This window comes from Suncus etruscus, chromosome X (assembly GCF_024139225.1).
Source record: "Suncus etruscus isolate mSunEtr1 chromosome X, mSunEtr1.pri.cur, whole genome shotgun sequence".
NCBI lineage: Eukaryota > Metazoa > Chordata > Mammalia > Eulipotyphla > Soricidae > Suncus > Suncus etruscus.
In genome coordinates, this window is record NC_064868.1 from 11,333,743 (window position 1) to 11,349,046 (window position 15,304).

General features: G+C 40.6%; 1 protein-coding gene across 1 annotated transcript; it reads left to right on the forward strand.

The window, feature by feature from the left end:
- The first annotated feature begins 868 nt into the window (after positions 1 to 868).
- ASB9 (ankyrin repeat and SOCS box containing 9) lies at positions 869 to 14,172 on the forward strand. Its single transcript, XM_049767456.1, has 6 exons — positions 869 to 970; positions 7,765 to 7,872; positions 9,523 to 9,673; positions 11,186 to 11,320; positions 11,990 to 12,181; positions 14,048 to 14,172. Exons 1-6 carry the CDS (start codon positions 869 to 871, stop codon positions 14,170 to 14,172), a joined length of 813 nt encoding a protein of 270 aa, XP_049623413.1.
- Positions 14,173 to 15,304: the final 1,132 nt, after the last annotated feature.

Here is a 15,304-nt window from a genome sequence, read left to right on the forward strand (position 1 = left end):
AAGTTTCTGTTTTATTCAGCAAACCAGAAAAGTATCTGTAGCTGAGTGCACAAATGTTGGTTATCAGACTGGAGAGAGAGCACAGCTGCCTTGCATGCAGCAGATCCAGGACTGACGGTGGTTCGAATCCCGGCATTCCATATGGTCCTCACTGCCTGCCAGGAGCAATTTCTGAGCAGGAGTAACCCTTGAGTACCTCCTGGTGTGACCCAAAAACTAAAAAACAAAACAAAACAAAACAAATGTTGGTTATTAAAGTTTTCTGTGAACCCCACACACCACTTGTCGGACCCTTAAACCAGCATGGAAATATTCAATAACTTTTCGGTTTTAGCCACCACCTAATTGTGCTCCCCTGTTTTGTTTTCAGTAATAGCAGTACAATGGAAATTAAACAAAAACCTTCATTTAATGTTCACTCCCCACTCTTGCAAAAATAAATTTAGCATAAAAATCTATGACGATTATATGGTAAAATGGTTTGCCCCATCTCCCTTCATCTAAAGTTTGAACATGACCTACCTTCTTGCACTCTTCTGAGCATCTCAAACCAATGGTGTACCAGAATTTTCAGGAGAAAAGCTGAGGGTATTTGGAATTTATGGGTTCCATTATTTTCATCAGTAAGGCTTGGTAGGCATTTGTTTGTGTTTTGGCTGAAATCAGGGCTTACTTCTGGCTCTGTACTCAGGAATCATTCCTAATATTGCTTGGAGGACCATATGGGATGCCTAAAATTGAACTTGAGTCATTTGCATGCAAAGAACATGCCCCACCGACCTATTTTTATTGCTCTGTTCCTATGTTAGCCGTTTCTGAATCGAGGTAAGGAGAGCCTTGGAGTCGAAGGGCAGCAGCAGGCTGTAAGATGCCGTTCTCTCTCTATGCAGATGCTCTCTCCGATTGGTCTCCAATGCATGAGGCAGCGATCCATGGCCGTGTGCTCTCTCTGCGGAACCTCATCAGACAGGTATGTAACTTCTAAGTGTGCTGACCATGTCAGCCAGCAAGGCTCAACTTTTGTCCCACAGTGCATTAGGGGACCAAGGATGTTCCCCTCAGCTGATAACTGGGCTAAAATGGGTCCCAGAATGATGAGCAGAGATACTTTATTCCATTCAACAATGTTTCTATAGGACAAGAGGAACTAGGATACCTGTAGGGTGGCGGGCATAGCAGAAGCATAGGCAGGGGTGAATGCAGCACTAGGGAGAAGGTAAGGATGAACATTGAGGCTTAGGAATGTCTTGGGTGCAACACAGTGTTGATAGGTTTTATCTCCTTTAACCAGATCTCTGTGAGGGAAGCATGGATGGGGAGATGGTGTACTTATCCATCTCTGGAGTGGTGTCTCCTAAGCTTTATGCCTCAAGGAGTTTTCCAGGAACTGTTGCTCTATGGTGTTCCCTGGAACAGTTGTTCGAGGCAACAGTTCTCTATAGGGTGTCCACCAGGTGGTTTGGGAACAAGCATCACAAGAAGGTATAACTCTAAGTGAATAAACTACATCCCATTGCTTTCAATACTGAGAAGAAATTTGATGTTATGTGCAGACTCATGAGTTTGAGGTCACGCAAATAGTTCAAAGGATTGAAGCACATGCCTGGCACTTCATGTGCCCCCAGCCTCAGTGATGCTGGCTGGATGCCTAGTAGAATCCAAGGTGAGGAATAGTTTCTGAGCACAGCTGGGGAGTCCCCCCCTGAGTAAAAACTTTAACAAAATGAAAGATGAGTCCCATTCTATCCAATCTTGTCATTTTTAATTATTTAATTAATTAATATTTATTTTTGGGCCACACCCAGTGATGCTCATGGGTTACTCTTGGCTCTGCTCAGAAATCGCTTCCGGCTTGGGGAACCATATGGGACATCAGGGGATAAAACCACAGTCCATCCTAGGTCAGCCACGTGCAAGGCAATCGCCCTACTGCTGTGCCACTGTTCCAGCCCTGTGTTCTTCAAAGACTTTTAAAAACATTAATTTTTATATAGTCATCACTGAGAAATGACTGATTGGGTGTTGGGCATACAATATTTCAACACCAGTGCCTTCATCAGTGGCCACTTCCCTCCACCAATACCCCCCATTTGTCTCCCACCATTCTGCTTCTGCTAGAGACACTGTTCAATATAAATATTTATATATTTTTCTCTGTCGTTTACAGTATTGTTGCTGATAGGGTTTCACATATAATGAACACTTTACCACTTTTTCCTGATTTATTGGATCACACCCAGAAGTGCTCAGGAATTATACCTCATTCATGATGGGGCTCGGGGGACCATATAGCATTCCAAGGATTGAATCCAAGCCAGCCATGTGCAAGGCAAAAACTCTTCCAGCTGTATTATTGCTCTGGTCACATTTATCACCTTTCAGCTCCCCTCCCCCCGTTGAATGCTGCCCTCCACCACTGGTATTTCCCACTCCCACACCCCCCATCTTATCCTCAAATCCCCTCACGTGGCTTGTTTCCTACTGAACACTGGTTCTCATGTTCTTTCCATCGTCTTTGGGTATTCATCTTTCCACCTTATGTTTCTTTATACCCTGTACATCAGAGAGATCATTTTGTGTCAGTCTTTAAGTTAGAATCTTAATTCCAATCTCTTAAGTTAGGAATTTCTGGCCCTTTCTTTGTCATAGATAGTCTTGGAAAATCCGTGGATACGTTCTCTGACTAATGTCTTAAGTACATACAAAACAGTACATTAAAAAGAACCCAAAACCAATCACAGTATGAAAGTATACATGTGTCCGGGTAATATATGGACTTTATGAATACATTAACAATATTTGATAGTAATTCAATTAGTTACCATAAATTCTAACTATAGGAAATGTATATTTTGAAGATATTATAGATACCCACAGCAGTAAGAATACAATAAACACATATAATCCCTCTCCATTGCAACTCTTTACTCTGTAATTACATACTGTGGTTTTGTGTCTACATTCATGATTGACAAACAACTTAACTTTCAGTTGGTGGCTAGAGAAAACAAGTGTGTTTTGAGAAAACAATTGAATTTCGGGGCCTGAGCGATAGCACAACGGTAGGGCCTTTGCCTTGCATGTGGCAGATCCAGGACAGACCTAGGTTGGATTCCTGGCATCCCATATGGTCCTCCTCACCAGGAGTGATTTCTGAGTGTAGAGCCAGGATAACCCAAGTGCCACCAGGTGACTTAAAAACAAAATTAAATTTCATGGCACTCTCAAGATTAATATATCTTCCTACAAGAAAATAATTTCTAAAGAAAAATGGTCAGGGGTGAACCATGTGCTATTGTGGATCAAATCTGGGCCTTCTTCATGCAATGTATGTGTTCACTCTTGAGCTTTCTCACCAGTACTTCATGTATTGGTATTATCAAAAGTTCTTATAAAACCAGTACTTTTACGATTCGGAAATATTTTTTAAAAGCCATTTTAAGGCAAAGGAATTTGGAATGAAAAATGTATGTAAGAAAAAAAGCAAAAAAGACTAATATCTGGATTTTATTACGATTAAGAACTTGTGGCCACCAAGGTAGTAGAAGAGGTAGGACACTTACTTTGCATTTGTTCAACTCAGGTTCAATTTCTGACACTGAACATGGTCCTCCATGCACCACCAAGAGAGATCCCTGAACACAAAGCCAATAGAAATTCCTGAACATGGTGAATGTGGCTCTCAAACCCAAATATATGTTTATTTATATAAGGATATATACATATCCATTTGATGCACAAATTATTTTTTGTTTGGGTGAGCCACACCCAGAAATACTAGGGTCACTTTTAGATGACCGTATTTGGGGGACCATAGGTGGTGCTGGAGATTGCACTGCGTTTAGTCCTGTGCAAAGAAACTGTCTTAACTCTTGCCCTCTCTCTCTGGCCCCAAAGGCAGTAGTATGTTAGGAAGTGAGGAGGCAAGCCATAAATTAGAAAATATCATATGTGTGGATTTGGATGGAGGCATGTTGTTACTACTGTTGTTGCAAAACCAGACTTTGCATAACTGGGGAGGAAGGATTTGATTAACACTTGGTCATCCTAGTGGTCCTTATGGTGCTGGTAAGATAGCTTAATGAACTAAGTTCATTGCATTTTGGAGGCCCAGATTTTATGTCTCCCACAACATGATTCCCCAAGTATCGTTAAGAATAACCCCCAGATATAGAGCTGGGAGTAGCTACTGAGCATCACCAGGTGTGGCCCTCATATGTGTGATCCCATAATAAATAAAATCTGATACACAAAAAAGGCAACCCTACAGAAAAAAAACAAGTGACTTGAAAGGGTCCTTCATAAAAGAGATTCCTCAAATACGTAATAAATATATTAAAGCACGCTTATGAGTGTTTATAATAATTCAAATGATAAATAACTCTTATTTTAATTATTTATATTATCCTTATTATTTGTTATGGTATGCAGAACTTACTAGCTCCTCCCACTAGAAGGATTAAATGGTAAAAACACAAATAATTTAGTCTTATCAGGAATGTGGGGTAGATAGTACACTCTTTTCAGCAATTGAAGTTGCTTGTGAAATAAATTATCCAAACCACTTGAAAAATCGTCAACTAATATCTACAAAAATTATCCCTAGAGCACAGAAAATTCACCTCTATAGTCATGTGCATTGGAGATATATATTCATCAGATGATATGTACAGGAGAGTAAAAATAGCTTTATTTGTAATAGCCCCTGAACACAATCTAAATGTCCATCAGAAATAAAATGGATCAATGTATTATGGTCAACAGAGGAATGGAAATGGATGAGGGAGTGAAGGAATTAGAAAAACACAATGTTCAATGAAAGCTGAGTGTACACTCATCCATGGACACACACATACCACGCTTAATGCTCAGTAAGATATTCAAAACCGGGAATAATGGAACTGTAGGGTTACAATTAGTATAGTAGCTGTCTTTAGGGAGGAGAGGTGAACAGTAATTTGGAAAGGGCACATAGGGGATTTTAAGAGTGTTTATTTTCATTCCCAAGACAGTACTCACATATCTGTATGTGTGACATTCACTGAGATTTACACCTACCTTGTGTCTGTTGCATTTCAATTAAATATGTGTTTAGCAAAACCAAAACAAAACAAAAACAAAAAATCTGATTCATGAAATTGTTCAGTGGTAATACATCTGCTTCACATGTATGAGGCCCTGGGTTCTAGACCTAACACCACTATCCATACAAAACAAAAACCAATTGAAAGCAGCGAAGATCCCAACTGACTATTGTGTGACCTTAAGTTGGTGGCTCTTGGTTGACTGAATATTTGTGTCACAATCAATGTTAGCATCTTTGAACATTAGTTAGTATCACAATTGAGCATGTTATATTTAGCATATTTGAATCCCCTGGGGCCAAGGTCAGGAGGACTCTAAGAATACAGAAAAATGGGGGGGGGTGCTGGATACAGTGGGTAGGATGTTTGCCTTGCACATGGCCAACCCTGGTTCAATCACCAGCATCCTATATGGTACCCCGAACCTGCCAAGAACAATTTCTGAGTGTAGAGCCAAGAGTAACCCCTGAGTGTAACCTCCAGATGTGTCCCAAAAAAACAAAAGAAAAAAGTATACAAATAAATTCCTTAATTCAAGTCTCTCTTGATTCTTCTGAAATTGCTCTGGGATGACACCCGAGTTTTCAGATTTTGACCAAACTCTGCAGGTGACTCCTGAGCACAGCCAAAGCTCATCTGGATATATGATTTTAAGTAGCCTTAAGGAGAAGAGCCCAAGAAGAAGCTGCAGGGAAGTCTGCCATGCTTTACTGTGCCTGCTCCGTTACACTCACCCAACCTAGTCTTGGGCAACAGTCTCATAGGGATGAACACAAATCCAGTATAGTGCCTAAGGACAGTGCTCTTGCTACAGATGAGCAAGCAGTCATGAGTGCAACTGGTTTTCTCCACATGCTGCACAAATGCTCCCATAGTCATGTAGTCACTGTTGTGCTGCAGAGGAGCCTACATTCGTATTTCTACACATACATAACACATGTAACATGGAAAGACTTTTGAAAGGAAAGAGAATTTCACAATGCCTCTTTGTGAGGTTGCCTCTAGTAAAATAATGACAATTGGAAAGTAAAGTAGGCATTGGAGAGATAATACAGTGGGTAGGGTGCTTGTCCAGTATGTGGCCCACCACGGTTCCATCCTCAGCATCTCATATGGTCCCCCAAACACTGCCAGGAGTGATCCCTGGGTGCAGAGCCAGGAAGAACCCCTGAGCACTGTTAGGTGTGCCTTCCTAAAAGTAAAGTAGATAACTACATTTCAAAAATGTTTACATACTTGTGAAGGGGAAAGTGAATGAATTAAAAGTCTGGGGTTAACTCACATTAATTTGGTATCCACTGGGTAGAGGTGGGATTTAAGGTTATAAAAGAATAGAAGATACAATTTCTTCTCTCCCTGTAAACAACAGACTTGGAATGGCAAAATGGTATGAGACATTGGTATTTTTCAGTAATGAAATGCCATTTAGGTTCAGCTCCCCCAAAGACTCTTGTAGTGCTCTTGTAGTCTGAAGTACATGATCTGAATGAGTAAGGCATCTCAAACCGTGTGGACTTGTCAGTCAGAAGGTAGAGGCTCAAAGGATGGCCCAATCGGGAGAATGATCTTGTAAACACCTGCCCATGTAGAAGCAATGATGGTAATATATTGGAATGAATCTTAGTCAATGTTAACAATCCTGAGCAGCAAGACAATATGTTGCTGTCATTAATTACAGGAAACTATCTCTGAACTGGCTAGCATGCCCCAAGAACTCTTATTTCCTCTAGTTAAAGTGAATGTTTATAAGAGCTGGAGGTGTGTGGCTCTTCTCCCAGAGAATGTCTTCATGCTCTTCTTGAGTTTAGCTCATAGCCCAGCTCTTGGAGAAAAAACATTCCCCAGGGATAGATGACTCTTACAGTCTTTTAGACACATTCTTGGCTTCTTCAGACTTACGACCCTGATGAAGTAACTGCTCCTCTGCCTAGAGACTTCTTATGTCTCTGGAGGACCCCATCATGCCTTGCCTTTGCCACTGTCATCTCTTGTGCATAACAGCAACTTCAACACACACTAGCGTAGATCACAACTAGACATGCCTTTGTCTTTTAGGATCAATCACTTAGGAGTCAGCAGTAAGTGTGTGGATGAGACATGTAGGCATCTTAAAGTATGGTTAAGGGAGAACCCAAATCCAAACTCATATGGATTCTGTAAATTTGCTTTCTCTTGGGTATTAGAAATGAAGGCTCCAGTTCTTAGCTAGCTGATTTCTGAGTGCATCACCCAGAAATTCTTTGTCATGAATCTCCTGAGACAAGTAAGCCAGTGAGTGAGAGATAAAACAGTGAGAGGGAGCTGAAAGTCAGTCTTGAGAGCCCAAGAACTCACTTGTGAAACCACAGCTAGCAGTACTGTACCTTCAATGCTAGTATCTTTAGTCCCAACAATGTTCCTGAGTAACTTGATTATAATCTGCCACCTAAAAGTTTCTTTGCTTCTTGACTAATGCCATTTTAAACACCTTATCATACTGTGATATTTTGAAGCAGGTAACATCTTTTGTGATGGAATCCACAGGCTCATGTATGCAAACTATGTGCTTTACCAATCATTTAAGCCTATGTTCCTCTCCAGAACCTTTTAGAAAAGCTTTGCACATAGTAGGATTTGATTAATGGCTGAAAGCAAACTCTCTGGAAATGTTGCCTTACAACCCATGATTCTCCTTTTCCAGGGGTGGCCTGTGAACCTTGTCACAGTTGACCATGTGTCGCCTCTCCATGAAGCCTGTCTTGGGGGCCATCCCTCTTGTGTTAACTTACTGTTAAGACATGGGGCACTGGTAAGTACAGCATACACAACAGCTGAGATACAATAACTGCAAAGGGCTTTCTAGGCATTATGAATAATTTCCAGATATTTTTTATTCATTAGATTAGCCTAACTAGGATGAAGAGAAGTGCTTTTCAATAGTATTATGTCCATCAATATTCATTGCTTTAGTGATAAGGTTGAATAGTCAATTTAGGTCATGACTGATAAATATTTGTTTGATGTTCGCCTTCATTCTCATGACTGGAAGAAAATCTCAGAAATAGTTCTACAACATTTACAGCACAAGATTATCTATCTAGTACAATGACAATTATCTAATATGATGACAGACAAGATAATTTTATGTACTAGTATTGGAATTTTGGGCTAATGGATAAAGAAGCTGTGGCATATATACACAATTGAATACTATGCAGCTGTAAGAAAAGATCAAATATTTTAATTTTCTGTCACTTAAATGGAACTGGAGGGTCATGTTAAATGAAAGAAGTCAGAGGGAGGACACAGGCCAGATGACCTCACTCGTGTGGTCTACAGGATAATGAGGTAAGGGAATAGACAATATTAAACAATGACAAAAACCTTACATTTAGCCTTGGATTACAAAACTCAGATTTATCAAGAAGTAGAGGGAGGATGGAGAGAATGAAAAGGTGGATGAGACATAGATGTCATATAGTTGTGACAGTTGTGGAGTGTCTAGGTACTTTGGTGACTGTGGGGTAAAATAACTTTGTACTTCAATAAGAAACCATGTAACTTAAATAAAAATAGAAAATTAATTAAGTAAACTAAAATTATTACAAAAAAGAAAAATGAAACACCCCAAAACTTGGAAATAGGACCAGAGAGGCACCTTAGAGTGCAAACTTGGAAGAACATTTGTACTCATTGTTGCACAATGATTATGTCTATAGTTCTACATCACTGGCATCTTTCATAGCTTTGACTGGGCATCCTTCTTGAAAATATTTCGTTGTCAGCACAAGATCATTGCTTAACAGGTTCTCCAGAGGATTAACAAATAGTAGAGAAAAAAAATCTGTATTCAGTTTTTCTCTTTGTTATTTGATGATAACTTAAACGCTGGAGAGAGAGTAGAGTTGATGTCTTCTGTTTGGTTTGATTACCAGCATTAGAGATGAGTTTCAAAGCCCTTAAATGGTTGCTTAGGATATTAGCCCATTTTGGCTCTATTAGTGGCTTCGGGTCAGCATTTTACTGATTTACTAGCCGAATTATCCTCGGAACAATTCTTTGCATTTTATGGTTCTCAAATGAATGAAACCTTGGATGAGTGTTCACTTTAGGTGTACATAAAAGTCATGATTCTTTTTGAAAATGAGACAATTTATGAAGGTTATTGGTTGCTGTGGTTGAACTTGAACTGGCACAAGTTGTTCTAGAATGGAAGGTTTATGCTGGAAATCTTAGGTTTTAAACTATTAAAATTATCCTAACTGGATTCAAAGGCTACTTTACCAGAAAGGACATGGAAGAGACAGCACATTTCAGTAGCAATCTAGGTGCCCTGTGGGATTCAGTATTTCACAGCTGTGGGATGAAAGGCTCAAGGAAATGAAGAACCATCTAGTCCTGAGCGGAGCCAGCATAGGAACCAGACCACTATATATATCTGGGATTTTTTTCTTTGCAGGTGGATGGTGTGACTACTGACTGGCACACCCCCTTGTTCAATGCCTGCATTAGTGGCAATCGGGAGTGCTTGGAACTGCTTCTGCAGAATGGAGCCAGCTACCTGCCGATGAGTGATCTGACCTCTCCAATTCATGAAGCTTCTAAGAGAGGTAAAGTGTTGAGAGAACTACATTTTCCATGCACTCCTTCAAGGGGCTTTTCAGTGGTGAGTAACAGGGACAAAGGAGGTATAGTTTCAGGCCTATAAATGCAAGTTCTTGGCCCTGCTTCAGACTATAACTGGTGAGGCTCCTCCTACTGAGTCTTCTCTGACCAACTGTTCTGGTGATTCTCATGTACGGTAAGTTAGATAATTCTCTTCTTAGAGCTTTTGGAGCATGTTGATTATTGTATTTCTGGCAAAAGAGTAGGCACACGGGAAAATAACTGTCCGTGTGGACTTTATTATTGAATCCATGATCCCGTAGAAATAAAAATCATTTTCTACACATTATCTTCATTCATTTTAGTACCCTTATGAATATCCCCCAAGTTTGCCAAGCAAAATAAATGTTTTTTTTTTTATATAAACAGAAGATGCTATATATGGTTTGGGGTAATTTTTCTGCCCACTCAGATTTATGGTGATATCATTGACAAGGTTGTGTTATATTTAAGGCACATCATGCTGATTTCACAAAATTTGATATATGTAAAATGATTGGCGCAATCAAGTTAATGAGCACATTAACTTCCCCACTATGTGGTGTGTAGTGTGTGTGGGGGGGAGACAGGGTAAGAACAACTTCTATTTAGAACATTTCAAGCACACAGCAATACTAACTGTAGTCATCAGACTGACTTTAGAACTCATTTATCTGGGATAAGTCTTTGAATAAAGCCTCAGTTCTCCAAATATTCTTAACTATGAACTCTGAACTCTGCTCTTGTTCTTCACTATCATTATCATCATCATCATGGCCACACTTTGCAGAGGGCTTTCTATTTCTTCAGTGACTTTCACACCATTTCTTCCCATAATCCTTACAGCAACCTTTTTTGACTTGATCAACAGTATAATTATGTCCCGAAACATTAATGTTCATTCATTCAGAGCCATACTAATTCAACTTATTCACTGGACACAGTTTCACAAGGAACAATATTGAAAATACTCAGCTCCTGCAGAGCTTTCCTGGCCACAAGAGCCCCATCTCATGTTGCATTTGGCTGCTGTTCTCAACTGTATCCCTGTTCAGTGGGGCGTGTTTCTCTCAGGGTCTTCCCTTGGTATGGTGTGACTGCAACTTTCCTTTGCTTTCCCGTGCATCACACCAGGCCTCTTCTTCAAGTTCACCTTCAGACCTTTCTCTGTTACTCTCCAAACTTTCACTTGTTCATGTTTATGAGCCTCTGATAAAGCCATAAACAATAGGAAAAGCCTCAAGGCAGCTGTTTGCTTACTGTGGTTGGGAAACCCAAGCAAGCAATGTAGCATATCACAGAGTGATGTAACACACTGTATGTACAGTGCCTCTATCATTACTTGGCATTCTCTACAGACATCCCTGATCAGATCGCCTGGGTAGCTTGTTGACAAATTCGAACACTGAAAATGGGGGAGGTGTTTTCCTCACTGAAAGAACTCACCTGGAACTTTTTTCTTCCACCCTGGACTGCAGGCCACCTAGAATGCATCGAATGCCTGACAGAATACGGATGCAGCGTTAACTATAACATCGGCACCCTCGGCACACCACTGTACTTAGCTTGTGAGAACAAGCATATTGCCTGTGTCAAGAGACTTCTGGATTCTGGTGAGAAAACAAATAAAACAAGGAAAGGAATAAAAGTAAAGGAATTTTTTTTAAAGAGCTCATTCTATTGAAGTAGAAAAAAGTATGAGGAGAGGAGTGTAGAGTATGGGAATCCTATTGACTGGAGGCTTCTAGGGGTTCTACTTTACCTGAACCCCAGTCCTAATATTATTTTAAGGTTAACAGTATGCAAAGGAAGAGGTTTGTTTATTTTAGATAGGGAGTTACTTTCATCTCTTGGAATTTTAGTTATCCCACTTGTTATGAGTGATGGTCATGATAAGAGATGGTGATGGCAGTGATGGTGTGATAATGGTGGTGTTTGTGATAATGTGATAACGGTGACAGTGTGATATTGGTGATGGTGTGATAATGGCGATGGTGGTGATGCCTTCCTTCATTCTCTTTTGATTTTGAAATTGAAATCACGTCACTTCTCATTCACTCTAAGTCTGTTATATTCCTTGAAAAGTCCTACATACCTATCTGCTGTTGCCTTCCTGTTATTAAGTTCTTTATAACACTTGAAACACCAATTTATTGAGTCTTTCTTTCAATCTTGCCCTCCATGAACGTTGTGCAGTTCCCTAAGTTCTTGTGGCTTCCTGCTCAACTTAAATCTGTTGTCATGTCTCACTCTCCCCCTCCTTTGTTCTTGGGACTGCACAGGAGCCGATGTGAACATAGGCAAAGACCTCGAGTCCCCTCTGCATGTGGCAGCCAGGATCTGCTGTGAGGAGCTGGCCACTCTCCTGATGGATTATGGAGCCAATATTTACATCAAGGATTCGGATGACAAACGTCCAGTGGACCTGGTGACTCCTAATTCCCCATTGGCCCTTATCTTCCGGGAGCGAGAAGGTGAATCTATTTTACCTGAATCCCAGTACTAATACAGAATCACCTGTGTGCTGCAGTAGGGAACATATAGTTGCTCAGTTCTGACTTCCAAGCCATTAAAAAGATCTTTCTCTGCTTTCAGCAAATATTTAGTATCAGTGGAGAGATTTTAGGAGGAGACAGGAGGTGGGTACAGTCTAAGTTTCGCTGTGATTAACCATGGTGATGTAGACCATATTGGAGACAGGGGGCTAGGTAACTGACAGGGACAAGTGGGGAAGACTTGATCTCAGAGAGCGATTGCTTTCAGGCAATTTCTTTGAATGAGTAAGAGTGCAGTTAGGGGTGGGAGATAAAGTGATAGTATAGCAGGTAGGGCATTTACCTTGTATGCAGTCAACCCAGGCTTGATCCCCTGCATCTCATATGGTCCCACAAACCTTCCAGGATAAATTCATGAGCACAGAGCCGGGAGTAATCCTTGATCATTGCTGGTTGTGGCCCCCAAACTTTAGGGTGCTTTAAGGTGATGTCGTTGGAGTCTCTTTGGGGTTGTAGAGTCCTGCATGTTGTCTCATTGCACTGCAGGGGGGTTGATTCCCTGAAGCCTTTGGTTTCTGGGATCAGAAGACACTAGAGGGCACTGTAGAGTATCTCTTGAGTGATTCACAGCCATGTGAAAACAATTGCCACTCTAAGTTGCTCCCTGTGAACTCTTTATTGTCCAGAGAACGGATGTTCTGACCCAGACAGCAGAACTTTGTGGAGAGGGGGCTTTTCTGGTGTTGGCGGGTGGGTTGTAAACCTATTTGGTCTGAGGGTGGAGATCATTAGAACTCACCTGCACTCTGTGCTGAGGTTTCGGGGCATCAGGCTTCTCTCCCTGCAGATGTCAGTCAGTCTGACTGTTCCCTCCTGCAGGCTGGGAATTAGGGACCTGTTCAGGCCAGAGTGCAATTCTCTCCCTTGAGTTCGACCATCAAAGTTATCTCTAGACATTATCAAATATCTGTGGGGTGGACAGACACTTCCTCTTTCCTCTCTCATCCCATAAGTCCCATTGTAAACCACAGTCCTACATCAGCTGTTGGGTGGTTCTCTGAAAGATGATACCAGGTTCCCTTCCACCTTACAAGTTTCAGTGCTGGCATGTCCTAATGCAGATGGGAAAAGAAGTATGATGTGAGTGCATGTGTAGAGTACCATGCCTTTACTGATGAGTTATTGAAAATATTTGAATAATCTGCACATTACTTAAATGATAAGCCAGAATAGCATGCACCTGACATGAATTGTTTTTTGTCTTTGGGAAGTGTGCATGCCTTTTTAATTCCAGAATCTACTTCCACAAGCCTCCATTAGGAATGGAATTTAGCATTTCTTTCCATCTTAAATTTCTTTCTCCTCTCACACCGTTACTACTGTATTTTTAACACTTATCCTCTAAGAAAGAAATAAAAACAGCTTACTAGACAAAAAATAACTGTAGTAAAATGCCTGTCTTGAATGCAGGCAGGGGATGGGAAGGAGGGAGGGGGCATTGGTGGTGGGAATGTTGCACTGGTAAAGGGGGGTGTTCTGTTTGTGACTGAAACCCAACTACAATCATGTTTGTGGTCGTAGTGCTTAGATAAATAATTTATATTAAAAAACATAAAGAAAAAAAGAAAAAAATTTCTTTCTCACACAAAACCCTGACAAGGTATTTCAGTTCAGACTCCAGCAAAGAGAGAACATGGCCTTTCTCTGTGAAAGTCACAACTAGGCTAAGGCAGGCTCATGTTCTCTAGTAAGCTCATGTATCTTGTATGCTTTGAAAATCAGCAGAACAAGGTGCTCAGAGGTGCTTAAATGGGGCTCATAACTTGTCTTCTGGCCTTTCTCTAGGGCCCCCAACTCTGATGCAGCTGTGCCGCCTGAAACTCCGTAAGTGCATTGGAGTGCTTCCTGAACAGAAGATCAATTCGCTCATGATCCCCGAGGAGCTCAAACGTTTCCTCCTCCACCTTTAAACATATTCAGAAAATGCAGATTCAAACAGGGATTAAACCTTAATAAGCCTTATGCAGCATAATCCCAAAGCTCAGTTACTGATCACAAGTTTGACTAATTTTGTGAATTAAAAGGCCATTTTCCAATGGCAACACACTGAGTAGTGTTGTGTGTGTGTGTTTTTTGTTGTTGTTGTTGTTGTTTGTTTGAGGGGTGGGGCTGTTCAGAGGGCTCTCAGGAGAACTAAGGCTCCCTCTTGGGAATTTTAAGGTAACCTCAATGCCTGGAGACCTCTAGAGCTACACACAGTGATGTTTTGAGAACCATGTGTTGCTAGGGATCAAACCAAAGTCAGCTCTATGAATGGTGAGCAACTTAACGTTGGTACCAGCTCTTTTGCTCTGTTTTAGTGCTATTGGTTAGAAAAGCATAAAGCCTTCCATTCCTTGCCTCCCGGTGGGTGGCTGCAATGACAGCAATCATTCGAAGTATCTTCTTTGTACCAATCAACCCTACCAAATGGGTACTAATGGGGATTATTCCTTTCTTTTTTTCAGGTGAGACCCATGTAGGACAGTTTGTTCAGTTACCCACAGTGGGGGGAAGGAAGCTGGGTTTGAGAATGGGTTTTATTTTGTTTGTTCATCATTGGCTTACAATAATGCAAAATTCTAGGGAGTTAGCCTTACACATCTTTGGCATAATTTTTTCACCATTCAAGTTCCAGCACCAGCCCATGTCCAAAAGAAATATTTTCTGATAGCGCCAATGACCTTTATTTCCAGCCACTTCCCCATGGTTTTCATTGAGCCCAAAAGTGAATTTTGGTGTATCTTGACGGTTTATTTGCTTTAACTATAAGTATATTCTACATAGGAGTGAAACCACTTAGTAATCATTTTCACTTCCAAAGTTACTTCACTCAGCACAAACATCGCATGTCCATTTTGTTTCAAAAGGCACACAATTTTACATGGCCAAGTATTTTTCTATATTAATGTATATTATCAAAATATATTCAAAAGTTTAAAACATAGATAATCATGGAGCAGTACTCAACTGTCCATTTAAACATAGTAACAAAAACTGCAAAAAAAAACTTAGCTGCCTTCAAAACCAAAACTAATTTTACTCAGAGTCTATAACACTGAC